General features: G+C 37.8%; 1 protein-coding gene across 1 annotated transcript in view; it reads left to right on the top strand.

Moving 5' to 3' along the window:
* Positions 1–26,234, top strand: part of LOC126458339 (isocitrate dehydrogenase [NADP], mitochondrial-like) — a 123,323-nt gene extending 97,089 nt beyond the window's left edge. The window contains exons 5-9 of the mRNA XM_050095304.1: positions 3,549–3,787; positions 9,590–9,747; positions 13,882–13,975; positions 18,863–18,973; positions 25,202–26,234. Of these exons, the coding sequence (XP_049951261.1) occupies positions 3,549–3,787; positions 9,590–9,747; positions 13,882–13,975; positions 18,863–18,973; positions 25,202–25,379 (780 nt within the window). The 3' untranslated portion in view covers positions 25,380–26,234. The remainder of the gene's footprint in view (positions 1–3,548; positions 3,788–9,589; positions 9,748–13,881; positions 13,976–18,862; positions 18,974–25,201) is intronic.
* Positions 26,235–27,019: the final 785 nt, after the last annotated feature.

Here is a 27,019-nt window from a genome sequence, read left to right as displayed (position 1 = left end):
CTTACCTATCTGAATAATTTCTTTTCTCTTATTATACATACTTAAAAACTGTTCACCATCTGTGGAGCTAGATGGCATGTAAACTTGCACTGCTGTGGTGAATGTTGACTTTATGTCTATCTTGGTTATGATAATGTGTTCACTATGATGTTTACTTTACCTGCATTCCTATTTTCTTATTCATTATTAGACCTACCCCTGCATTAACCCTATTTCATTGTGTATTTATTGCCCAGTACTCAATTAACCTGCCATTGAACTTCACTAATTCCAGTTATATCTAATGTCAGTATATTCTTTCCCTTTTTAGATTTTCTAACCTACCTATCCAATAAGGGATTTATTATTCCACTCTCTGATCTCATAATTCCAGTTCTTTTTTTCCTGATGATGACATTCTCCAGAGTGGTTCCCACCCAGGACTATTTTATCTTCAGAACATTTTACCTAAGAGGTTGCCATCATCACTTCACTGCACAGTAGAGTTGTGTACCCTCGGGAATTGTAACAACTGTAGTTTGCCCTTGGTTTCAATTTTTCACAGTATGAGCTCAACAAAGCCATGTTGGCTGATGTTACAAGATCAGACCAATCAATCATCCAGACTATTTCCTCTGCAGTTTCTGAAAGGGCTGCAATTCCTCTTTGGGAACCATGTGTTCGTCTGGCCTCCCCATGTATACTGCTCTGTTACAGTTGCACCTATGGAATAGCTATCTATACTGTTGAAGCATGCAAGCCACCCTACTTCAGCAAGGTCCATCATTCATGGGGGGACCAAAAGCGCCAGAAAGATCTAAAAATATGCCTGTGACACATTCATCTTTTCAAGAGCATCAGGTATCAGTTTTATGAATTCCTCTATGATTTGATTGTGTACTTTTTTCACTGTAGAAACCAAACAGTGATTCACTAGTTGTATTTATTCAAGCAATTTATTAATCTGTCTTTCACAATAGGTTCTATTATTGTTGAGATTGATGACATCAGGGAAATGGGGTAGTAGTTTTCTATGTCTTCTGTATTTCCTTTTTTTTTAAACTGAGATACAGGTCTTGTCTGTTTCAAGTACTCTGGAAATTCCCCTGATGTGAATGACTTGTTCATTATGTTTCTTAAGGAAGCATGCATACTATGTATGCATTGTTTCAGCACACACAGTGGTATTCCATCGAAGCCCACTGAATTTTTGTTTTAGAATGTGTACAGCTTTACTGATTTCATGCTTTATGGCTGGTAGTAACACCATTGTATGTAGTGCATACTTATTGACAGGTGTTATCTTTGGTTTTGGGAAGTTTTGATGTAATTTCTCTGCAGTACTTCAAAAAATGCTTCTTCAGATTGCTTGCTAGGTAGTGTGCTTCATTCATTACTTTATACACCTCCCTTATCAGTAAGTTATTATAGCTTTATTCGTCTCTTCCTGTTTCCTGTTATCCCAGATGGCTTTGCTTTTATTCTCTGCATGATGTCATTAAATGATTTTGTTTGCAGCAATCAGGACCTTCCTATAAATCTTCTTTCACCTGTGTTGGAAATTTAAGATCTTGGCTTATTATGACTCGTTTCATGGAACTGAGGTAATTAAGAGTTGGAAGGACTTTAATACCTGGTGTTATTCATTTGTTTTTTTGGGACACACACATACTGATGTGGGTACTTTATGAAATTGCTCTTTTCAAAGATCAGTTTAAATAATGTTGAGAATTTAGTATTTACATTGGTTTCTGTACGCACTTCATCCCGAATGTGGTTTGCCAGTTCTCTTGAAAAATCTTGTATTTCGATTTCTGGTAAATGTCTTCTGTGGATCTTCATTTAGTTTTTTTTTCTTTACTGTTATTATGTGGCAGAAACAATCTGCTGAGTGTCCAAAATCTTTTACAGCTATATAACACTTTTCCCTGTTCATATTTGTATCTAGATGGTCAATTACTGATGCAGTCATTATAGTAAACCTTGTTGCGCTGTAATAGGGACATGCTAAAACTCTGAAGGATATTTGAGTGTGCTATTAGTTTTATTTATGATGTTTGTGTTTATGTTTATGTCTACAAACTAAATTATGTTGACTTTTATAGTTGAGGCTTTATCTACAACTTCTGTTAATTCTTTGAATGAAATGTGTCTAAAGTACCATTAGGTTATTGACACACACACACACACACACACACACACACGCACATGCGCGCGCGCGCGCACCCACACACAGACACACACACCACGAATTTTGTTCCTCGCGTGATACATATTCATGATCCTTGCCCCTTTGAAGTAGTCCTACACTAAGAGTCTTGTCTTTTCATACAACAATAATTGTACATATTGGATTTGTGTGTATCTACACCAGTGCTCAGTAACACAAATTACTGTGCAGTTCAAATATTGAAGCTCAACTTAAAATTGCTGCATTGATTGCATCTTTTGATGAAAGATTGTTAAGTCTGTGAAATATGTGTGCCATTTGATGTGTTAGGATCTACCTTATGGGTGATTATTGAAGAATTTGTATAACTGCTGGAAACACCCTTTACACAGAGGAACCTGTTACCTGGATTTAATCTAAAAAGACCTGCCGCGCGGGATTAGCAGAGTGGTCTAAGGCGCTGCAGTCATGGACTGTGCGGCTGGTCCCGGGGGAGGTTCGAGTCCTTCCTCGGGCGTGGGCGTGTGTGTGTGTGTGTGTGTGTGTGTGTGTGTGTGTGTGTCCCCTTAGGATAATTTAGGTTAAGTAGTGTGTAAGCTTAGGGACTGATGACCTTAGCAGTTAAGCCTCATAAGATTTCACACACATAAAAAGACCTACTTCTCCTACCCATGACAACAAGTATGTGGGTTTACTGTATAGTATGGCACACTAACTTTGCCAACATGTTACTTTGGTGCTGAGAGGAGCCCTCAAACATGTTACTGATGTGATATACATCATTTAGAAATTCACCATGGTTTCTACAGACTTTTCAGTGACCCATGACACATAAGAGTTCTGTCTTTAAACTTGAACTTACAGATTGCTATTTTGTGTCTGTAATCTGCATTTGTTTTTAAATTGTGTTGTAATTTTGTGTTTGTATTATTTCATTTCTTTGGATTTATTTTAAAACTTGCTGTAATTGTTGTGTAATTCATCATCACCATCATCATTATCGTCATCATCTTGGGCAGTTTCCAGCCTCTGGCTGGGTCTGTAATTAATAACCTAATTGTGATAAAGAATAATCCAGTTCCACAAAAGACAATATTGTATGTAAAATACAAGAACTATTCACATCATCATAGAGAAAAATATTGACCAGTGAATAAAGCGCACTTAACAGTTGAGTTCCGTAATGTATTACGGAAAAAAACACCTTAATTGGTTTTCTCTAAAATGGCCAAGGCAGATTGGTCTACACCATATTGCAGAAACACAACTCCAGTGTTTATTTCTTTTAATTTGGAGGTCGAATGCTTCTGCAATAGGACATGTTTCTGAACTGGTTTTATGATGTAAAAGTGACTGACATGATGAATGTAATGACAACACTTTTCTTTCTTTCTTTTAGGTTGAAATGGTGTACAGGAGTAATGATGGGGAAACCACGACCATAGAACTTTTTGATTACAAGGGTCCAGGCATTGCCATGGGAATGTACAATACAGACGAATCTATCAAAGCCTTTGCACATTCAAGCTTTCAAGTGGCATTACAGAAGAAATGGCCGCTATATCTCTCTACTAAGAATACAATCTTAAAAAGATATGATGGTCGCTTCAAGGATATCTTTCAGGAGATTTATGATAAGTAAGTTGAGACTAGCAGGTATATATTGTGCTCCTTCCAGAACACTAGGCTATACTAGGTCTAAATAAAAAAATGGTTCCCATTAAACCTGTTCAGATATTTTGAAGATGGTGAATGGGTGTGGTTATTTTGCTAACAGACCGTAAACAATAATTTTGATCAGCTGAACATACTGGGTTGTTATTGTAGACGTCAGGGTGCCACTTGAATGGCAGACAGTGAGCCTTTTGCTGTCACTGCACTATCACTTTTAGTAGTTAAACTTAGTGTCGGGAGACTTGTAATTACAACCTACTTTGAGATTTGATAACCCCTTCATTATTAGAGAAACTTTTGGATTCCATGCATATAGGGTGTATCGAAATTCTTGTAAAACACTTCTAGGCTTGTAGAGGGGAGTGAATACGTAATATTTCGTGAATAGGAACCCATGCCAGGAAACATACCATTTCCATGCTACAGCCATTTGAAAGGCATGTTTGCTAGGTAGGTATGCAACAGGGTAGTCGTGGTGGGGGGGGTTAAATCAAATCAGCTGATGTCATTTGACGTCATTCCTATCTTTCTGACCTGGTTTGAGTGTCATTCCTCCTCCTGAATGGCTTGCTGCGTTTATCAAGATCGTTATCTACAACGGCCGATTCCATCACTCACCCTTTTCACCACAATTACACAATGGCTTCGAAAGAGTACCTTCACTGTCAAGCAGGTGTGAATGTGGTCCTTCACTGTCAAGCAGGTGTGGCTGTGGTGCTCCAAGGAGATGTCACACACCCAAGTTGGAAGAGGCCATACGCATCACATCAAAGAGAACCCATCGGCGAGTACATGAGTAATTTCTTTGGCTATTAATGAATGGAATTGTAAAACAAAACTGGGTCATGCCTGATCAATTACTTGTAAAAGTTGTCGCGTTATCAACATATTTTCAAATGGTTATAGCATAGAAATGATATGTTTCTGGAAATATGTTGGAGTTAAAAATATGATCTAATCATTCCCCTCTACAAGTCCTAGAAGTTCATGATGAGAATTTCTGAGCACACTGTAGAAGAAGAGATTCCGCTATATTCTCTGGTAACAGGAAAAGGGTATTGCTTCTGAATTGCTACTACTAGAAAAGCTTCCCACTAACATTTAAGCTTAATAAATCATTTATGCATTGCAATTCTGCTAATCTATTGACACTTTTGGAGCTGTGAAGCATGTTAAAAAAGCAACGGAAATTTTTTAATTTTGCATATTATAGTTGTTGTTGTGGTCTTCAGTCGTGAGACTGGTTTGATGCAGCTCTCCATGCTACCCTATCCTGTGCAAGCTTCTTCATCTCCCAGTCCCTACTGCAACCTACATGCTTCTGAATCTGTTTAGTGTATTCATCTCTTGGTCTCCCTCTACGATTTTTACCCTCCACGCTGCCCTCCAATGCTAAATTTGTGATCTCTTGATGCCTCAGAACATGTCCTACTAATCGGTCCCTTCTTTTTGTCAAGTTGTGCCACAAACTCCTCTTCTCCCCAATTCTATTCAGTACCTCCTCATTAGTTATGTGATCTACCCATCTAATCTTCAGCATTATTTTCTGTAGCACCACATTTTGAAAGCTTCTATTCTCTTCTTGTCCAAACTATTTATCGTCCATGTTTCACTTCCATATATGGCTACGCTCCATACAAATACTTTCAAAAATGACTTCCTGATACTTAAATCTATACTCGATGTTAACAAATTTCTCTTCTTCAGAAACGCTTTTCTTGCCATTGCCAGTCTACATTTTATATCTTCTCTACTTTGACCATCATCAGTTATTTTGCTCCCCAAATAGCAAAACTCCTTTACTACTTTAAGTGTCTCATTTCCTAATCTAATTTCTTCAGCATCACCCGACTTAATTAGACTACATTCCATTATCCTTGTTTTGCTTTTGTTGATGTTCATCTTATATTCTCCTTTCAAGACACTGTCCATTCCGTTAAACTGCTCTTCCAAATCCTTTGCTGCCTCTGACAGAATTACAATGTCATCGGTGAACCTCAAAGTTTTTATTTCTTCTCCATGGATTTTAATACCTCCTCTGAATTTTTCTTTTGTTTCCTTTACTGCTTGGTCAATATACAGATTGAATAACATCGGGGAGAGGCTACAACCCTGTCTCACTACCTTCCCAACCACTGCTTCCCTTTCGTGCCCCTTGAATCTTATAACTGCCATCTGGTTTCTGTAAAAATTGTAAATAGCCTTTCGCTCCCTGTATTTTACCCCTGCCACCTGTAGAATTTGAAAGAGAGTATTCCAGTCAACATTGTCAAAAGCTTTCTCTAAGTCTACGAATGCTAGAAACGTAGGTTTGCCTTTCCTTAATCTTTCTTCTAAGATAAGTCAGCTGTGACTTATTAATCTGATAGTTCGGTAATTTTCACATCTGTCAACAACTGCTTTCTTTGGGATTGGAATTATTATATTCTTCTTGAAGTCCGAGGGTATTTCGCCTGTCTCATACATTTTGCTCACCAGATGGTAGAGTTTTGTCAGGACTGGTTCTCCCAAGGCCGTCGGTAGTTCTTATGTAATGTTGTCTACTCCTGGGGCCTTGTTTCGACTCAGGTCTTTCAATGCTCTGTCAAACTCTTCACGCAGTATCGTATCTCCCATTTCATCTTCATCTACATCCTCTTCCATTTCCATAATATTGTCTTCAAGTACATCGCCCTTGTATAGACCCTCTATATACTCCTTCCACCTTTCTGCTTTCCCTTCTTTGCGTAGAACTGGGTTTCCATCTGAGCTCTTGATATTCATACAAGTGGTTCTCTTTTCTCCAAAGGTCTCTTTAATTTTCCTGTAGGCTGTATCTATCTTAGCCCTAGTGAGACAAGTCTCTATGTCCTTACATTTGTCCTCTAGCCATCCCTGCTTAGCCATTTTCCACTTCCTGTCGATCTCATTTTTGAGACGTCTGTATTCGTTTTTGCCTGCTTCATTTACTGCATTTTTATATTTTCTCCTTTCATCAATTAAATTCAATATTTCTTCTGTTACCCAAGGATTTCTACTAGCCCTCATCTTTTTACCTACTTGATCCTCTGCTGCCTTCACTACTTCATCCCTCAGAGCTACCCATTCTTCTTCTACTGTACTTCTTTCCCCCATTGCTGTCAATTGTTCCCTTATGCTCTCTCTGAAACTCTGTACAACCTGTGGTTTAGTCAGTTTATCCAGGTCCCACCTCCTCACATTCCCACCTTTTTCCAGATTCTTCAGTTTTAATCTACAGTTCATAATGCATAGATTGTGATCAGAGTCCACATCTGCCCCTGGAAATGTCTTACAGTTTAAAACCTGGTTCCTAAATCTGTCATACCATTATATAATCTATCTGATACCTTCTAGTATCTCCAGGATTCTTCCATGTATACAACCTTCTTTCATGATTCTTGAACCAAGTGTTAGCTAAGATTAAGTTATGCTCTGTGCAAAATTCTACCAGGCGGCTTCCTCTTTCATTTTTTAGCCCCAGTCCATGTTTCCTTCTCTCTCTTTTCCTACTCTCGAATTCATCACCCATCACTATTAAATTTTCGTCTCCCTTCACTATCTGAATAATTTCTTTTATCTCATCATACATTTCATCAATTTCTTCTTCATCTGCAGAGCTAGTTGGCACATAAAATTGTACTACTGTAGTAGGCGTGGGCTTCATGTCTATCTTGGCCACAATAGTGCGTTCACTATGCTGTTTGTAGTAGCTTACACGCACTCATATTTTTTTATTCATTATTAAACCTACTCCTGCATTACCCGTATTTGATTTTGTATTTATAATCCTGTATTCACCTGACGAAAAGTCTTATTCGTCCTGCCACCGAACTTCACTAATTCCCAGTATATCTAACTTTAACCTATCCATTTCCCTTTTTAAATTTCCTAACCTACCTGCACGATTACGGGATTTGACATTTCACGCTCTGATCCGTAGAACGCCAGTTTTCTTTTTCCTGATAATGACGTCCTTTTGAGTAGTTCCTGCCCGGAGATCCGAATGGGGGACTATTATACCTCCGGAATATTTTATCCAAGAGGATGCCATAATCATTTAACCATACAGCAAAGCTGTATTATAGTAGGTTTGTGCAATTTTTCCATTGTTGTGTTGGTTACCATGCCTGAAAAGTATCTGTATTGTGTTAGCCATATCACATATTTAGTCTGTTGTTGTGAGCTTTCTTCAGTAACATTACTTATGTTTCAGTTATATCAAAGATTAATTATTTTGTTTAAAAATGTTTTGTAAAACCCTGTCACCAGTTTTGTAAAGGCCTCGTTGCCGACTGCTGTGGAGGCCGAGTTGCCACGGTTATTACGATAGGCTGAGTCTGTGAGTTTTTGAAATGGCACCTGGTTCAGTACACCGCTAAGGCAATTTCTCCCTGCCAGTATTACATGCTATGCCCCAGGATCAGAGAACTATAGGAGAACAAAGGATCTACAACACCCCAACAAATTAGTAACAAAGTCACACAAATCGTATAAAAAGATTTACTTATCTTTGTGACTTGTCGGATATTGAGGTCTGCAACACTGCGTGTAATACAACGCAAAAAGGCCCTCAATGAATAAGAGCAAATAATCGTTGGTAAGCTTCACAGTTCATAGCAAATGCAATTTACGAGAACTGTCCCCTTGTATGAGTTTACTAAACTGTGTTTCCTGTCTAAGTCAGCCCTGGATGATGATCTATGTCCAAGTGAGCAAGAGCTGCTCTTCTCTCTTCCGAGTTAGCTTCTGTCCATTGTCATCCGGTCATTGGCCGATTGTACTTGGCTGGCGATTGGCTGAGGTGAAGGCGATATCTTCATCTTCAGCACTGCCTGGTGGAACTTGGGAGGTGGTGAGTCTCTATGGCACTGGCACCATCTCGCATCTTTGTGCCTGTAGTGCTTTTGCCCTGGCTGTGGCTCGTTCAGATAACACAGCAAAATGGATCTTACAATTTGTAATATATTGTTATGAGAAAGCAATAAAATGCAGCAAAGTTTTAGAAATGTTACATGTTGCTTTTGGTGAGTCTGCTGTAAGTTCATCAAGGGTTTACAAGTTGTATAAGGATTCTGAAGCAGGCTGTGAAGATGTTGATGATGAAAAGGACCTGGACACCTCAAAAAATGATGAAATTGTGTAAAAAGTGAAAGACACTATTATCAGTGATGTCTGAATCGCAATTTGAGTGCCTGATGATGTTGATATATAAATTGACTTGTGGCATGAATTTCTTATGATGATTGGAGTATTTTGTGGTGAAACAGTTCATGGGTTTTCATTAGAATAATGTACCTACTTACATGTCATTGCTTATTTATGAATTTTTGACGAAAAACGATACTGTAGTGCAGCTCCATCCTCAATATTAGCCAGTCGTGGCCTCGTTTGACTCTTTTCTGTCCCATTCTTAAAAATAAAGGAAACCTTAAATAAATAATAAAATATTGGAATTTACTGGTGCATTTATTGTGTGTACAAACAGTAGCATTCTCTGCTGAGGCAGGCAGAACAATTCTTTCATATGTGTGCAGTAAATATGCTTTCGGTGTGAAGTGTTCATTCATGTTGACAATCCCTTATCTGTTATTCTTTTTATACAGCTATTGAAACATGCTAAATGTATGTGCCTTGCATATGAATTGTGGAAGTGGTGACTCGCTTTTAAATGACATTGAAAATTGTCCAGTAACTGTTTATTAATGCAGTGATATATGAAATACAGTAATTTTAGCTTCTGTAAATGATAATTTATTTTTGTTGCAGGGAGTACAAAGCTGAATTTGAGAAAAACAAGATCTGGTATGAGCACAGACTAATTGATGACATGGTAGCACAAGTTCTGAAATCGAGTGGTGGCTTTGTATGGGCATGCAAAAACTATGATGGAGATGTGCAGTCAGATATAGTTGCACAGGGATATGGTAAAATAGTTTAAATAATTATTTTTTTACTGTTAGTACACTTTATCTTTGTTGCAAACACAGTATTGTAGAAGGATACATAGTGTTGCCAGTGATGGAAATGAAATCAGCATTTGAGCACCTTGTGAGGCACCTGTAAAGCTTCAAGCTGACATACAGAATGGATAAATGTTTAAATTTTTAATGTTAACCACTTCTGAAATGGTGTTGTTAATAGAAAAATGTGTACATATTGCTTCAGTAGAGTTTGTGACTGACACTGTAGGCAGAACTTAATTAAATGTTTGGCTATGAAGGTCGGTAAATACTAATCTGGGCATGATGCATGCTATAGCCATCAGTCTTCACTTTGAAATGCATCAGTGTGGGAAATTGAGGGAACAAATAGATCATGTCTTCTACAATATTATGGGTTGTTTGGTTAGTGCAGACTTGTGGGTGTAATACCTACATACGGAACCAGCTATTTCTTTGAAAATTGTGGTTGTGTGGCAGCAGGGATCTAAAAGTTTAGCCCTATTCTTAAACATTCTTATCATAATATGTATATATCCCGGGGTGATTAAATATTGTTTGTCTTCTGACAATGATCAAATATTATATTATTTAAATATAGCCTAATTTTTGTGTCCTCTACTAAAATGATCTTCTTTCATTTAGTGTGCATGTTTGCTATCAATTAATTGATTTCTTGCTAGATGACACAGTTATCTTCTACTCCTTAAGCTCATGTTAGCGCATCGTATTTCAGACTGTTGCACTCCATGTACGGGCTTTCACCCATTATCTTCCCCCGCAACATGTGATGTGCCTAACATTACTGATATACACAATATGTATGTGGTGTGAAAATTACGTCCACTTGTCCAAGTCTTTCGTGTGTTGCTCTTCTTGGCCATCCTGTGACATCAAGTTGTGATAGAAACACGGGGAAAAGAGAAGTGTTTGACCAATAGAAACTTATGAATATGGATAAAGCAAAAGGTAGAACTTGTACTCCTGGCAGAGGAGAAAGAAAGGAAAGTAAAGAATAGATTTGTTAAGGTCGAAGAAAGAGAGAAGATATCCCTGAAAGACAGAATCCCTTACCACCCACCACTCCAAGGAATTACCATGGCTTCTACATTTCTTTCTGTGATGGCGGAGGGAGACGGTGTTCGGCATTCCCTACAGAACGGACTTGTCACAACTTCACCGTCACATACCCCGAAAATTGAACTTAACAAATCTTTATTGCAAGTTTAGATAGAAATAACAGCAGGTGGAGAAGAGGGGAAAAAAAGGAAAAGAAAGAAATTAGTAAACTGTCATCGTCAGAAGTCAGTCCATCTATTGACATTTCTGTCAACCACCCATAAAGTACCTCTCAACTTGAAGTCTATAATCTTGCTTTTACAAGCAAGGATGCAATGTAGTTAGTAAAGAAGATGGAATAGTAATACATTCAAAATACAGAATAATCTAAAGGGGAAGGAATGGCTTTGGAAAAACCAAAGATGAAATACCAAAGCCATTAACCTGGACTTCCGATGGGTGTCATTCTGCCAAATTTGTCAAGTGTGCAAATTCTCTTGGGGATAAATATTTCTTAACTGTATCAACATTGTATAATCCCTTTTCCTTGCCTGTATCTGGATCAATATTATTATTATTAGGGGTAGCTACTAACACCTGCGATTGTGTATTGTTGTTGTTAGTTGTACTCTGTTATGTCTGTTGTTGACAGGGGAAATTGTGTATTGTTTTTATCACCCATGTTTTGATTAGAATCGTTCACATCTTCATTATTTCATCCATAGAACTTTATGTAACAGTTCTCGTAGCTACTGGTTTGTATAATACACAGAATGACACACAATATGTATAAATAATCTTTTCACAGAAAAACACATATTATTAACACTGAGTGCAATTTGGAGCACATTACTATAAATTAAAAATACCTGTTTGATATTTACTTTAGTTTTTTTATACCTTCTTACATAAGTTGATCTACACAATACATTTTGCGTCAGTGCCCTGTCCTGCCATGTAACTATTAGAATTAGATTCCTGCACAGTCAAATAATCTTACAGAGCATTGGAGAATCCATCCAGTTCATTGCAATATGAACTTAAGAAGAAGGACCAGAAGACTGAGAGAAATAAACATAGAATAAAATAAATGAAATGCCAGTAGTGATTACATGATCTCTGTTGTTGAAAATAATCCTGCAGACACAAAAAAATTTAATTAATTTTAGCTTTGATGTTATAATGCCACTAAAAGCTACATGAATCACACAGTCTAAACCCTGCACAAAGTTCTCTATGTAATGTTAATAGTTTCTGGTCGATGAATAAAAATAGCAAAAGTCTCTTTAAAATTAATCACACTCTCACTGAATTATGGTGTTAATAAATATTTGTTTGTCCTATAGGCAAACTGAAGTTGTTACGCATGGTAACCAACACTCCAGCAAGTGGTGTACTCAATAGTGTACCTGTATGAGTATCTAGGTAGAAAAATAATCACACATGTTCAATATTTAATTACTTTTAATGTTGATTTACATAAAATTGTCCTAAAAGCAAAAAGAAGGCATTAAACAAAGTTGCAGCACTGAAGTAAGTGGTGTGATCACCTTTTGTAACTATCTGAGTTGTTAAACCTACATAAAAACATAAGTATAATAAGTATATAAAACACTTACATTTTTCATAACAAAGCTTGAATAGAGAAAGTGAGAATCAGATGAAACATATCTTACAATACTTCAGGAGACACAAGTGTTATTATTATTATTATTAAAACTTTATGTAAGCCTTAGTTGACATGGATGTAACAAGATGGCTTTTCCTTGCGCCGCCAAACAGCTGGAATAGCTTGAACTAGTGGTTCGACTAGCTATGTCATAGCGTTTGCCCAAGTCCCACAGAGGACCAACTGAAACCTGGGGGAGAATGTTCCTATCATTGTATTAACATTTGCAGTTTGAAATAATGAAGTTGGCCAGTATGCAAATACATAAATTCTGCTGCCTTTATTATAACACATCATATTTATTTATACTTTCACAGATGCTGCACATGGCATCTTTCTCCTAGGCAAGCATGCTTCTTCAGCTTTTTATTTTTCCTCTAGGCATTCCTACTTTATCATTCTGCACTTTGGGTCAAGCTCATTTTTCAGATGTCTGTATTCTCGCGTGCCAACTTATTTTTCTGTATTTTTATATTTTCTTTTTTACCAGTTAAATTCAATATCTCATGTGTTATCAGATAAATTTATCTGGGCCTTGTCTCTCTGTGTAATGGATCCTCTGCTGCCTTCACTATGTTGTCTCTTGAAGTTGCCCATTCACATAATATTGTATTCTTTCCCCTGTATCTATCAATCATTGCCTAATGCTCACTTTGGAATTCTCAACAGTCTCCAGCTCCCTTATCCTTAATTTCATATGTTTCTGCCATTTCTTAAGTTCTAATCTGCAGTTAATAACCAATTAAATAAGTCGAAGTCCACATCTGTCCCAGGGAATGCTTTTTGGTTTAAAATCTCTTACTTAACATTACATAATATAGCTGAAACCTTCTGGTGTCTGTCTCCAGGACACATCCATAAGTACAACAAACTTTCATGATTCTTTAATTGAGTGTTTGCAATTATTAAATTATGCTCTGTGCACAATTTTACAGGTAGCTTCCCCTTTTACTCCTTTTCTGTAGTCCATGCTCACCTACTACATTTCTTTTCTTCCTTTTCCTACTATTGAATTCCAGTCCCCCATCACAGTTGAGTTTTCGCCTTTGTTAATATACTGAATAATTTCCGTTATCTCATCATACATCCTTCCAATGTCTACATCTTTTGTGAAGGTAGTAGAGAGATCAAAGAGAATTTGTAATAGGGTGTTGGGTCTTTGTGTACTGTCTGTCGTGGCTATAATAATACATTCAATATGTCGTTCAAAGTAGCTCAACTGCATGAGAAAAGCTATAAACTTTTTAATACCTTAACTACCTCCATGGTGAACTGTTAGAATAGTTTCAAATAGGTCTTTGTGTCTGCTGCTGCTGTTATTGTTGTTGTTGTTGTTCTTCTTCTTCTTCTTCTTCTTCTTCTTCTTATTATTATTATTTCACTTGTTTCAGGTTCTCTTGGGCTTATGACTTCAGTTCTCATGTGTCCCGATGGCAAAACTATTGAGGCAGAAGCAGCACATGGGACAGTCACAAGGCACTACAGGTGAGGGAGAAAATCATCTCTCTTAGCAAACTTTTTTCTTAAACCTACATATAATGATGTCTTAACTTTTACAGAACATTGTCACAGCAAAATCATAGTTTTTGTTCTATGCTTGTTTCTCTCCTTCCAATCCTTTTTAGGAAGTCCTTACTTTCCTATTTACCTTGTGCAATCCTTTGTTTAAGGTGAACTTCTTGTTGAGTACTTTTATAAGTACCAAATCCTTACATAGCCATGGTGGAAATACTGCCACCATTAGCAGAAATGCTGAACTAAGATTGATTTACTTGCAAGAAAGATATCCACCCAGCCTAACTGTATAATGACTATTAACTTAAAATTTCTTCCTTGTGAAATAGCGAATGAGAAATACATTGCACATCTACTGTATTTATTTTGAAGCTAACATCTGGAACAGCTTCCATAAATCAAGAGAGGAAATATGAATCAAGATGGTTTGTAATGTCCTTGTTTTATCACTACTATATCTGTGTTTTGTGTCATACCGCCACTCCTACGTCTGCATCCAAATTATCTCCCTTTTATCCATTAGATCTAAATTTGTTTGTGAAGGCTTTAATAATAAATGTCAACATCTGCTTCGGCACAAGCCTTATTCCCATGGAATATTTCCTCTTGTTTTCAAAAAAGGTTAGATCATGAAATTTTCTGTGGAAGTGTAAACCAGTAGTGATCAGCCAATGCAGAGCTATAATGGATTGCTTGTAGCAGCAGCAGCAGCAGGAGCAGGAGCAATATAGGAACCTTATGTGTATTTGAATACAGCATTAGTAGTTTGTTGCTTGCTCAGTTAAACATCCAGGCATAATGTTGCAAAGTGGTATGAAATGGAATGAGCAAGTAAGGATGGTAGCAGGGAAGGTAAATGGTTGACTTTGGTTTATTGGGAGCATTTTGGGACAGTGTAGCTCATTTATAAAGGAGGCTGTATATAGCACACTAGTGCGACCCATTCTTGAGTACTACTTTGATTGTTTGGGATCCCCACTAGGTCAGATAATAGGAAAACATCAAAGCTTGGGCTAAAACAACAGTAGAGATCACAATAACATTAATTTATTATAACCAGTTTTGGCTTATGTTAAAGCCATCCTCTAATTTTTTGGGTTCCCTATGGCTGGTGCTTAAGGATCCTCATTTTTTCACGTGGTGCCACAGTTGTAGACTGTACAGTGTATGATCATGGTATCGTGAAAAATTGAGGAGCTGCCAGCACCAGCCCTAGCGGGTCCAAGAAATCTGAGGATGGCTTTAACAGTAACCTGAAACCAGTCATAATAAACAAACCTGAATGTGATCTTGACTGTTGTTTTAACCTAAGTGTAGCACCAGACTGCTGCGCTCCATGGACAATGTTGTCTAAATTTATAGACATTGAACCTATTCAGAGGCAGGCTTCTAGATTTGTTACCAGTAGGCTATCGACATGCAAGTATTACAGAGATGCTTTGTGAATTCAAATGGAAATACTTAGAGGGAAGTCAGCATTCTTTTTGTGAAACAGTATTCTGCAAATTTAGAGAACTGGCATTGGGAGCTGACTGCAGAATGATTTTCCTGCCACGAGTGTACATATCTCATAAGGACCATGAAGACAAGAAAAGAGAAATTAGTGGTCATATGGAGGCATATAGATAGTCATTTTTCCCTTGCTGTATCTGTGAGTTGAACAGGAAAAGAAATGACTAGTAGTGATACAAAGTATCCTCCACCATGCACCATACATTGACTTTGGGGTATATACATAGATATAGATGAACCTGCTTTCTGCATTCAAGCCTTGGTCTTCCTCTACACTTCTTACCATTACGAAACTGATAATTTCTTGAGGTCTCAGGAGGTGTGCAATCGAACAATCCCTTTTTCCAGACAAGTTGTGCATTAATTTTTCTCTAATTTGATTAAGTTAACTCCTCATTTGTTATTCAGTATCCCCACCTAATCTTCAGCACTCTTCCACAGCACCCTATCTCAAAAGCTTATATTCTCTTCTTGTCTGCGTTGCCTATTATTCACATTTTGCTTACATACAAGGCTGCACTCAAGACAAATATCCTTAGAAAAGTCTACCTAACATTCACAATTTGTATTATGTGATAATGCTTTTCTTGCTGTTACCAGTCTGCATTTTATATCTTTCCTACTTTGGCCATTATCATTTATTTTGCTGCGCAAATAGCATTACTCATTCAGTGTCTCATTTCCTGATATAATTCCCTCAGGGTTACCTGATTTAATTCAGCTCCATTCCATTGCCTAGTTTTACACTTGTTGACCTAAATCTTAGGTGTAGTTCACAAAGGGATGATACAATATATGATGTGACACAATGCAAAAGTCATGCGACATGATGCTTTTCAGTGCAACACATGTTCCCACTGGGGTCATACAACATGCAGTACAATACTGCATTACAAGAAGTAACAAGACAGCATGAATCATGTTTCTGCCTTAGTTGAAGTCATGGGTCCTTCTAAAGAGGAAGTTAGCGTGCATATCAGTATTTAAAGCTTAAAAAATCGCTAAAGGAAAGGAAGTACTGGGTGCACCCTTACAATGCTATTAATATGAAATATAGTTCGATGGTGATGTTTTTCATTGTTCAGCTGTGATGTTTCATTAGCTCCCTGGACATGAGCACAAATTCCATGAATTCTAGAGAATGAGTCTAGACAGTGCACACTTTTTGGGGCCACTGTTATCAGCTACTCTGAAAAAGCAAAACACACACTTTTTAACGTGCTGTTTCTTCTGCTGTGAAAGTAAGTTGGTGAAAGTGCGTGAATGACGTAAAAAATACCTCAATCAGAAGTTTATATTTAGTTAGGCCACCTAGTGTCATACTTTTTTCAGTCAAATACAGACATAAATAATGGTTACAAGTTACAAAGCTACAACTGTTCAATATCCTAAGGTAGAATGTGATTCAGCTTCAGATGTAGACACAAGAAATGTACTGGATTTGAAGCTAAATCAGCCACTTTATATGTTGTAGCACTGGCTGGTGAATTCTGTGTAGGGATAGGGAATGTTTTTGAAATGTAAGAAGCCCATAATGAAGAGGAAAATTCCAGTGTCGGTTTTGCCCAGCTGCTCATTTAAAAGAACAGCAATTTTGTCTTTAGGTCTCTTTCACATGTCACTACGTTCCTTGGGATCAGAGATCATGGACTGAAAAAACATCCATTCAGCATCATCAGCTAAGACTCATGGCATCTTTTCATTTCAGTAAGTTTTTTAATCTACACCCAGTCTGTAAATTCTTTCTCAGCAGCACTCTTGCTGACTTCAGCTTTTTTTTTGGGGGGGGGGGGGGGGGGGGGAGGGGGGTAGGTGGTTGCACTACCACATCATATTCAACACATCACTTGTTTCTTCTAATGTTTGACAGCTTCCTAGTTCCTGAGAGTCCGTGCCATACAGTGTTGCATTAAAACTGCCATGTTGTTTTCATTTGCCTCAAGCATAGGTACATGCCCACAAGAGAGAGATCTCTTCATGTATGGGCAAAGAAATGATAAGTCGCGGAGGGTCGAGGGGGGGGGGGGGGATGTAGTAATATGGTTTCTTGAGTGTAGACAAATGTTATTTGAAGCTGCATGTTTAAATGCACTGAAATTTGGGCTTGCTCAGTTCATATACCTGCAGTTAATGTTTTCAGAACCTTGAATAGGGGCTCCTCCATTTTAGTTTAGAATGAAGTGCTTTTTAGAATATAGTAACATTTTACAATCACAGACCAAAACCATAGGGTTGTTATCGGAATAAGAAGCTGCAAACTGAAAATAATTAGTTAAAAATGATAGTACAAAGTCCACATCAAGTTCTTACCTTTTTTATCTTCCATTATACCCAGTTGGTTACATCTGTCACACCTCCTAATCCGAAGACAAGGGCTTTTCCATCAAACTGGATGAAAAAGATCATCTTTGAACAGTGCTTCTGTGTGAACAACATGTTGACTATATGCAGTGCAGAAAGAAATGCACAGGTCAAGACATCTTTCTAACCTGAAAGCATATGTGCAAGTGGATGCCTTGACTTGTATCATCAGCATACAAAAAGGAAACACGAGGCGACTCCGTATATCGCAACATGCAGCACAATGTCGAGTGTGGCGCTGCCAAATGTCAAAATGTATCAAGTACTTGCTTGAGACTGGAAAGAGGTATGACTCTCCTTCCAGTGTTCAAAAGAATTTAGATATGTTAGCTGCATTTCTTATGCACTAAATGTAAACTGGTCAGTGAGTACATTTTTCATTTCAAAATATGCTTAGTTTTTCACTTTACTTCAAAGTAGCACAGCAACTACGGGCAATAGGAACAGAAAAGAAGTTCATTATCGTGCTGTGATAACAGACTAAAAAATGTGAAAAAGCCAGATTTTTCTACCAAATAGTTTCCTCAATATTGAATGAGAAAAATTGCATAGTGGAGAACACATGCGAAATCAATGAACAATGGCTTTTTATTTTTTATTCAAAAAGTAAACATTTTACTGAGGAAGTAACTGCGTACAGGTGTAGCTTTGCTTCATCTAAATAAAACAATTTTTTATAGGGCACATCAGAAGACTTGAAATTTCCCTCTCTGTGTTTCGTATGATACCAGTTGTGTGGAATGACCAGCACGCCTTGTTGCGCCGGGCTATGTGATAGAGATTCATATCCTGTTATACCATAGTTGTCCTGAAGTGAATCAGATAAGTTGATTTCACTGTGTTTCTATGTTCTCTGCCGATGTGGGTTCTGTGTCACATCGCATATTGTATCTCCTCAGCATCATGTGTTGCATTTCTGGGTATTGTTTGTTGTAAGTTTTCTGTCTTTTCTGTGCATTTATTCAGCTATTATCATTTATACAGGTTACATCAGAAGGGGCAGCCTACATCTACAAATCCTGTAGCATCAATTTTTGCTTGGACACGGGGACTGAGCCACCGTGCAAAGCTTGACAATACTCCAGAACTAGCAAGGTATGTTGTATGAAAACTTAAGTATCTTAATATATCAAAAAACAAAGATGATGTGACTTACCAAACGAAAGTGCTGGCAGGTCGAAAGACACACAAACAAACAAAAACATACACACAAAATTCAAGCTTTCGCAAAAAACTGTTGCCTCATCAGGAAAGAGGGAAGGAGAGGGAAAGACGAAAGGATGTGGGTTTTAAGGGAGAGGGTAAGGAGTCATTCCAATCCCGGGAGCGGAAAGACTTACCTTAGGGGGAAAAAAAGGATGGGTATACACTCTCTCGCGCGCGCGCGCGCGTGCGCGCGCGCACACACACACACACACACACACACACACACACACACACACACACACACACACACACACACACACACACACACGTAAACATTTGTAAAGGCAAAGAGTTTGCCTTTACAAATGTCTGCTTGTGTCTGTATATGTGTGGATGGATATGTGTGTGTGTGCGAGTGTATACCCATCCTTTTTTTTCCCCCTAAGGTAAGTCTTTCCGCTCCTGGGATTGTAATGACTCCTTACCCTCTCCCTTAAAACCCACATCCTTTCGTCTTTCCCTCTCCTTCCCTCTTTCCTGATGAGGCAACAGTTTGTTACGAAAGCTTGAATTTTGTGTGTATGTTTTTGTTTGTTTGTGTGTCTTTCGACCTGCCAGCGCTTTCGTTTGGTAAGTCACATCATCTTTGTTTTTTGATGTATTTTTCCCACGTGGAATGTTTCCCTCTATTATATTAATATCATTAACTTAAGTATCTTAATATTGATAATGCGATAACATGATCATGAAATATGTATAGAGTTTGTGTGCAGCACTGACGCAAATAATTATGTTGCTGTGTTTCACTAGCAGAAAAGCAAGCACATATGTTGTAGTACACCAACACCTACTGCCATTGAAGATGCTTAAGACAAAATTATATGGCGAAACATAAATTGCATTCATCCTGTAGCACAAAGACAAAATTATGAATGTGGAACTTCTGTATTCTTTCATTATCTTGTGATAGAGAAGTTATTTTACTTGAAGGTATCAGTAACACAGGAGAAAAGTTATTTGTTAAAAAGTATTTAACTTTCTGGATTCTAGTGAATGAATCTTACTATATATGTGAAATAGATGGATAGCAAGAGTCGTTTGAAAGGTGCAAATGTGATAGGTTTCAAATAAACAGACAAATTGTGAACTGCAGTTAGGTGACATGGATCAAAGAATCACAGAATGTTAGACATTTGGCCAAATAACATGCAGCATATCCTCCATGTGGGGTAGCTGAAGAGTAGACTGTGCCTCTCACAATGTAGATAGGGCATGGTAATGGACGTGTGGTCCATGGGTAGTGTCTTTGGCTAATAACCATAATGTCTTGGGTCCCAGGTTCACATCCAGCCACTGCTTAATATTGAATAAAAATGATGAATAAGAAACATCAGCAATGGTGACTGAAGACTTCTGGTATAAGGAGTAATCCTCCTTCCGCCAGTGGCCTTGTCAAAGAGATTGAGGGGGTGGACAGAGTTTCAGGGCAACCTCTTGTTGAGGGGGTGGGAAACTGCCCCTAAAATGTGAAAGAACTGGCAATAATCAACAGCATAAGGAGGCAGAAGGCAAAGAAAACCACTGCATTAAAGACACTCAATATGTATCCACAGGACTTGTGGCCTGTAATTGAAAAAGTGTTGTGATGATGTGCCCATTGCTAAAAGATTCCAGATTGATTCCCCATTTAGATCTCAGGGAGGGGACTTCCAGGGGCCAGGTAACCATGAGAAAAAGACTGAATTATCACTGAATGACTTAACATGCTAAGAGATAGATTGTGGAATATCATAAGTATGAACATGGGAGAGAAGCTAGACAGTTTGAGAAAAAGAAATGCAAAGGCTCAGTCTAGATATGGTGGTGGCCAGTGAAATTAAATGGAAAGAAGATAAGAATTTCGGGTTAGACTAATGTACACACTGGCGAGCAGATTGATGCCGTATTCCTGGACTTCAGGAAGGCATTTGATACGGTTCCGCACTTACGTTTAGTGAAAAAAATACGAGCTTACGGAATATCGGACCAGGTTTGTGATTGGATTCAGGATTTCCTAGAAGAAAGAACACAACATGTCATTCTTAACGGTTCAAAATCTGCAGATGTAGAGGTAATTTCGGGAGTACCGCAGGGAAGCGTGATAGGACCTTTATTGTTTACAATATACATAAATGACTTAGTTGACAACATCGGTAGCTCCGTGAGGCTATTTGCAGATGACACGGTTGTCTACAAGAAAGTAGCAACATCAGAAGACTCGTACGTACTCCAGGAGGACCTGCAGAGGATTAATGCATGGTGCGACAGCTGGCAGCTTTCTCTAAACGTAGATAAATGTAATATAATGCGCATACATAGGGGCAGAAATCCATTCCAGTACGATTATGCCATAGGTGGTAAATCATTGGAAGCGGTAACGACCGTAAAATACTTAGGAGTTACTATCCGGAGCGATCTGAAGTGGAATGATCACATAAAACAAATAGTGGGAAAAGCAGGCGCCAGGTTGAGATTCATAGGAAGAATTCTAAGAAAATGTGACTCATCGACGAAAGAAGTAGCTTACAAAATGCTTGTTCGTCCGATTCTTGAGTATTGCTCATCAGTATGGGACCCTTACCAGGTTGGATTAATAGAAGAGATAGACATGATCCAGCGAAAAGCAGCGCGATTCGTCATGGGGACATTTAGTCAGCGCGAGAGCGTTACGGAGATGCTGAACAAGCTCCAGTGGCGGACACTTCAAGAAAGGCGTTACGCAATACGGAGAGGTTTATTATCGAAATTACGAGAGAGCACATTCCGGGAAGAGATGGGCAACATATTACTACCGCCCACATATATCTCGCGTAATGATCACAACGAAAAGATCCGAGAAATTAGAGCAAATACGGAGACTTACAAGCAGTCGTTCTTCCCACGCACAATTCGTGAATGGTACAGGGAAGGGGGGATCAGATAGTGGTACAATAAGTACCCTCCGCCACACACCGTAAGGTGGCTCGCGGAGTATAGATGTAGATGTAGATGTAGATGTAGATGTAGATGTAAATTAATGCCAACAGCAGCAGCAAATGGTATGACAGGAGTAGACAATGAGTTACTGTGGACAGATCAATGATTGGACGTTTTCATCAGAAGGGATGTAAAACCAATTCCTATAGCAACAGTTGAGGTATACATGCTGACAGAACAAGCTTAAGAAAAAGAGATAAAGAAAACATTTGAGGGTATTGAACAGGCAATCCAGTATGTAAAAGGAGATAATGATATAATAATCATGGATGATTGGAATGCAGTAGTAGGGGAAGATATAGAAGAAAGAGGTACGTGAGAGTATGGGCTTGGTGGTGGGAATGAGAGAGGAGAAAGACTGAGCTGTCAGTAAATATCAGATGCACTGTTCAGAAATCACAAGAGGAGGAGGAAGAACACTTGGTAAAGGCCTGGAGATATGTGGAGATTCAAACTGAATTTCATCGTGTTCAGACAGCAACTCCAAATGAAACTTCCTGGCAGATCAAAATTGGATATTGCACTGTAAGGAGTACACGGGAGCAGATACAGACCTGGATTATAATTTAGTAATAATGAAGAGTAGGCTAAAGTTCAAAAAACTCGAAGAAAAAAGAGGCAAAGAAGAGAGATACTGAAATACTGAAGAATGATAAGCTGCATTTGAAGTTCTCTGAGGCTTTGGATACGACAATAATGAATACCACAGTTGGCAGTTTAGTTGAAGAAGAATGGACAGCTCTATAAAGGCAATCACAGAAGTTAGATAGACAAACATTGGTAAAAGAAAGGTAACAGCAAAGCAACCTAGGGTAACAGAAGAAATACTTCAGCCATTTGATGAGAGAAGGATGTACAAAAATGTTCAGGAAATACAGGAATACAGAAATACAAGTCACTGAGGAATGAATTAAATAGGAAATGCAGGGAAGATAGAGTGAAATGGCTGCAGGAAAAATGTGAACAAATCGAAAAGGAATGATTATCAGAAGGACTGATTCAGCATATAGAAACAACTTTATGTGAAATGAAAAGCAAGGGTGTCAACATCAAGAGTGCAATAGAAATTCCACTGTTAAGGGCGTGTAGGGAGTTGGAAAAGTACATTGAAGGCCTCTATGACTTGTCTGATGAAGTGACTGAGGAAGAAATGGGATATGATATGGAAGACATAGGGGATACAGTAATGGTCATTTTTACAGAACTGTTTAAGACATGTGATCAAGTAAACATAGACCACATTCCTTTAAAATTTCTAAAATCTTTAGGGAAGGTGGCAACTAAGTGACACTTAAAGTTCGGATGTAGAATCCACGAGACTGGAGATATACCGTTAGACCTTTGGAAATATATCAACTATACAATCCTGAAAATAGCAAGGGCAGATAAACATGATGATTATCGCTTAGCTTAATGGCTTGTGCATCAAAGTTACTACCACAAATAATATATAGGAGAATGGAAAAGAAAATTGAGTATCTATTAGACAGTGATCGGTTTGGTTTGTAGGAGGCAGCCACAACATTCACAGGATTTGAAAAACTGGAAAAAGCTTTCAGCACTGTGAAACTATGCAATATGTTCCAAATTCTCATAAAAATAGGACTAAGCTATAGGGAAAGATGGATAATATAAAATACACACAACAACCAGGAGGTAACACTTTAAATGGAAGGGCAAAAACAAAGTGCTCAGATTAAAAAGGATGTAAGAGAGGGCTGCAATCCTTCACTCCTGCTGTTCAGTCTGTACTCAGAAGAAGTAATAAAGGAAATAAAAGAAAGGTTCAAGTGGTAGAGTAAACCAAAGAAAGACAGAAGTAGTGAGGAGCAGTAGAAATGTGGTTTGGATAAACTCAGCATCAAAATTGGGGACCATGAAGTAGCTGAAGTAAATGAATTCTGCTACCTTGAAAATGAAATAATACATGATGAACGAATGGAGGAGGACATAAAAAACAGAATAGTGCAGGCAAAGAGGGCATTCCTGGCCAAGAGCAGTCTGCTAGTATCAAATATTGGCCTTCACCTCAGGAAGGAATTTCTGAGAAAGTGTACGAGGGTTGGAACTTTAATAGTGGCAACTATTTATTTACAGCTCGTACAATACAGGTACATGTTTCAAAGTTTTACTGACCTTCAAAGTAGTCATCAGCATTGTGTATAACCCATTGCCAGTGATGTGGAAGTCATGGGATACTCTTAGCAGTGCCAGTTGTGTTGACAGTTCGAGCAGCATGGTCTATTGCCCGACAAATTTGTAGCAGTTCTGAAGTGAATGCCGTGAAGTGTTTCCTTCAGTTTAGAAATAGTTGAACTCACAAGGGCTTAAGTCAGGGGAATTCAGTAGGTGGTGTAGTGCTTAGCAGCCCCATCAGTCAAATAAATCGGTAACAGCTTGCACTGTACGTGCTTGAGCATTGTCCTGCAAAATGATGGTCAGGTCCTGCAGAAAGTGTCACCACTACTGTCTCTATGCTTTTCATTTTTGGAACACAACCTATGACCAGCAGTGACTCATTATTAGGTAGTATACAGTTCTTAGTGATTGTATGTAGCATTGTGAATGTCACTGTATAGTTATTTGCTTGTTACCTGTGGCAAAGTTTTGTAGTGCAGTGTAATCTGCGTAACTGGCAAACTTAGTTTTCCAGTTGATGGTGAGTTGCTAGGCATCTTGAGCCTGATAATGATAAAACAAAAAGTTTATACCATCAAAAAAGGGGACTGGTTGAAGTCATTTCTGAAAACTTTTACTCATAGTCACAGTGTTCCACATTCTTATGGATAAAAGTTTTAGTTAGATAGTTATTTGTATATTCCATGGGTCACAACTGTGACCTCATCAGATAGCGAGTATCTCAGTCAACTGTAATACAAATTTCTCAGTGAAAAATATATGTCTATGAATATGATGTAAACAAAAAGGATAGTTTGGTGGAGGGATAGCTGATATGAAAATAATGTATTGTTAAATACCATAGTATGCATTTTTACAGTGCATTATTATTTATATATACACTGCAGCTGGTTGTACGTAGGAGAAAAGAAACTGTAACACATAACAAAATGTTAGCAACAATACTGATTGCATCATATATTGATTTAATCTTACCTACCATCATTTTTATGGATTTCAAAGAATTTATCGCTTTGATTTCAGGTTCAGTGAAAATCTTGAGGCAGCATGTGTTGACTGTATAGATAGTGGCAAAATGACCAAAGATCTGGCAATTTGTATTCATGGAATGCAGAATGTGAAGGAAGGCATGTACCTACATACAGAAGATTTCTTGGACGCCATTGCAGAAGAACTGAAACGCAAAATGGGCAGTAAATGAAACAGCTTCTAGGAACATAATTTCACAACCATAACAAAATACAAATGTACTTTATCTCCAATGACAGATGTGGCAAACATAATTAATCAGCATACTTATATGCTGCTTGCAGTAAACATGCATTTCTAATTCCATCCACGCAGTAAAAATATGAAATGAAACTGAAGTGCAAAAGATGTGCTGTTTAACATCAAACATAGTATACACAGTTTCTTTTACTCTTCCAGTTCCCCCATAGGCCTGCTCAATACTAGTCAAATGCAGAATATTAATGAATGTGTACACAACAAAATTTGCTAGAGTTCTGCTACTTGTAGTTAAACAGATTGCTAATCCTCGTTGCAAACTTGGAATTGCAGTAAAATTTTTGGAAGAATATCTTCTTCAGTTCTGTTTTAGCTTTTGTATGTGATAGTATCATTGTCTGTAAATTATTAGCCTTCGATTGTGTGCCAGTTGTTTTTTAAGTATAAGATGGCACAAAATCTCTATGTGAAAGTTCAAAATGGGGACCACTTTCTTGGCTATATGATCATCGTGCCATAAGAAGGTACAAAGAACAGATACTGTTGACAGTCACTATGTACAGAATTTGTTTTGTGAAACTGCTTATAATGTATTGAGCATGTTCTGTGTGTGTCTCATCACTTATTTAAATTTTATTTATATTCATGATTCTCATTGACATTGGAGCATTAATTTTTCAGCTGTAGAAAATCTCTGCAGTTGATATGAACAGTATTCAAATTCATCTATAAAATAATCGTGTGTTCAGATGTCTGAAATACTCATCATCATCTCCATACTGGAACTTTGTAAGGAAAAATGAAATAAAGATACAAAAATAATGATAAATGCTTTTATTAAAACCACTTTATAGACTGACCTCTCAAAGGAAGTACTGTAGACACAAACATTGTGATGCTTTCTACATTAACTCTTGAGCTGGCACACCTATGTATAAAGTGTGCCAACCACAAATAACATTGTTTTGCACCATTCTGTTGTTTTACAACTGTGAGTCCACTTCTATTCCTTCGTTATTGCTTCAGCTAATGCAGTGATAAGCTGTGTTGTTATACACCCATGTGAGCAGCAGTGATATAAAATAAACAGTGAGCCAGGTGAGAAAAAATTTATGATCCGTGTGGGAAAATGGCCAAGATTCTGAGCTAGCAGCACAACCCCTAATGAGACAGTTGCCTATGAAATAATTACTAATTGAATAATTGTTTGGTGGGGATTTGATGCAAACTGTGCTGTTTAATGCTCCGAGTGGGTTGTTTCTGCATGTTAACTCTTGAACATGATAACGAGAGTGATACAATGAAAGTTTATTTTTATTATTGTTTAATTAAACAGTGATTTACCTCATATAAGTTTATTTCATCATTGTTTGATTAAATTAAGATTAAACTGTGATTTTGCTCATAATGTTTACCTTGGTAACATCCTTTACATGCACATAAAGCACACCTGCTTGTGTTATGAAAATCGGTGTGCCTGCTCAAGAATTAGTAACCATATTTCAGAATTAACTAATAACTTATCATTAACTATATTTAATTCTGAAAAAAGTGTATTTACCAGCTGCTAAAATGAAGTGCTTTTAGACTTCACAATCTTTATAAGGTAATGCA

Source organism: Schistocerca serialis, chromosome 2 (genome assembly GCF_023864345.2).
Source record: "Schistocerca serialis cubense isolate TAMUIC-IGC-003099 chromosome 2, iqSchSeri2.2, whole genome shotgun sequence".
Lineage (NCBI taxonomy): Eukaryota > Metazoa > Arthropoda > Insecta > Orthoptera > Acrididae > Schistocerca > Schistocerca serialis.
Note: the sequence above shows the minus strand (reverse complement) of the source record. Positions and strands in the feature narration are given on the sequence as shown.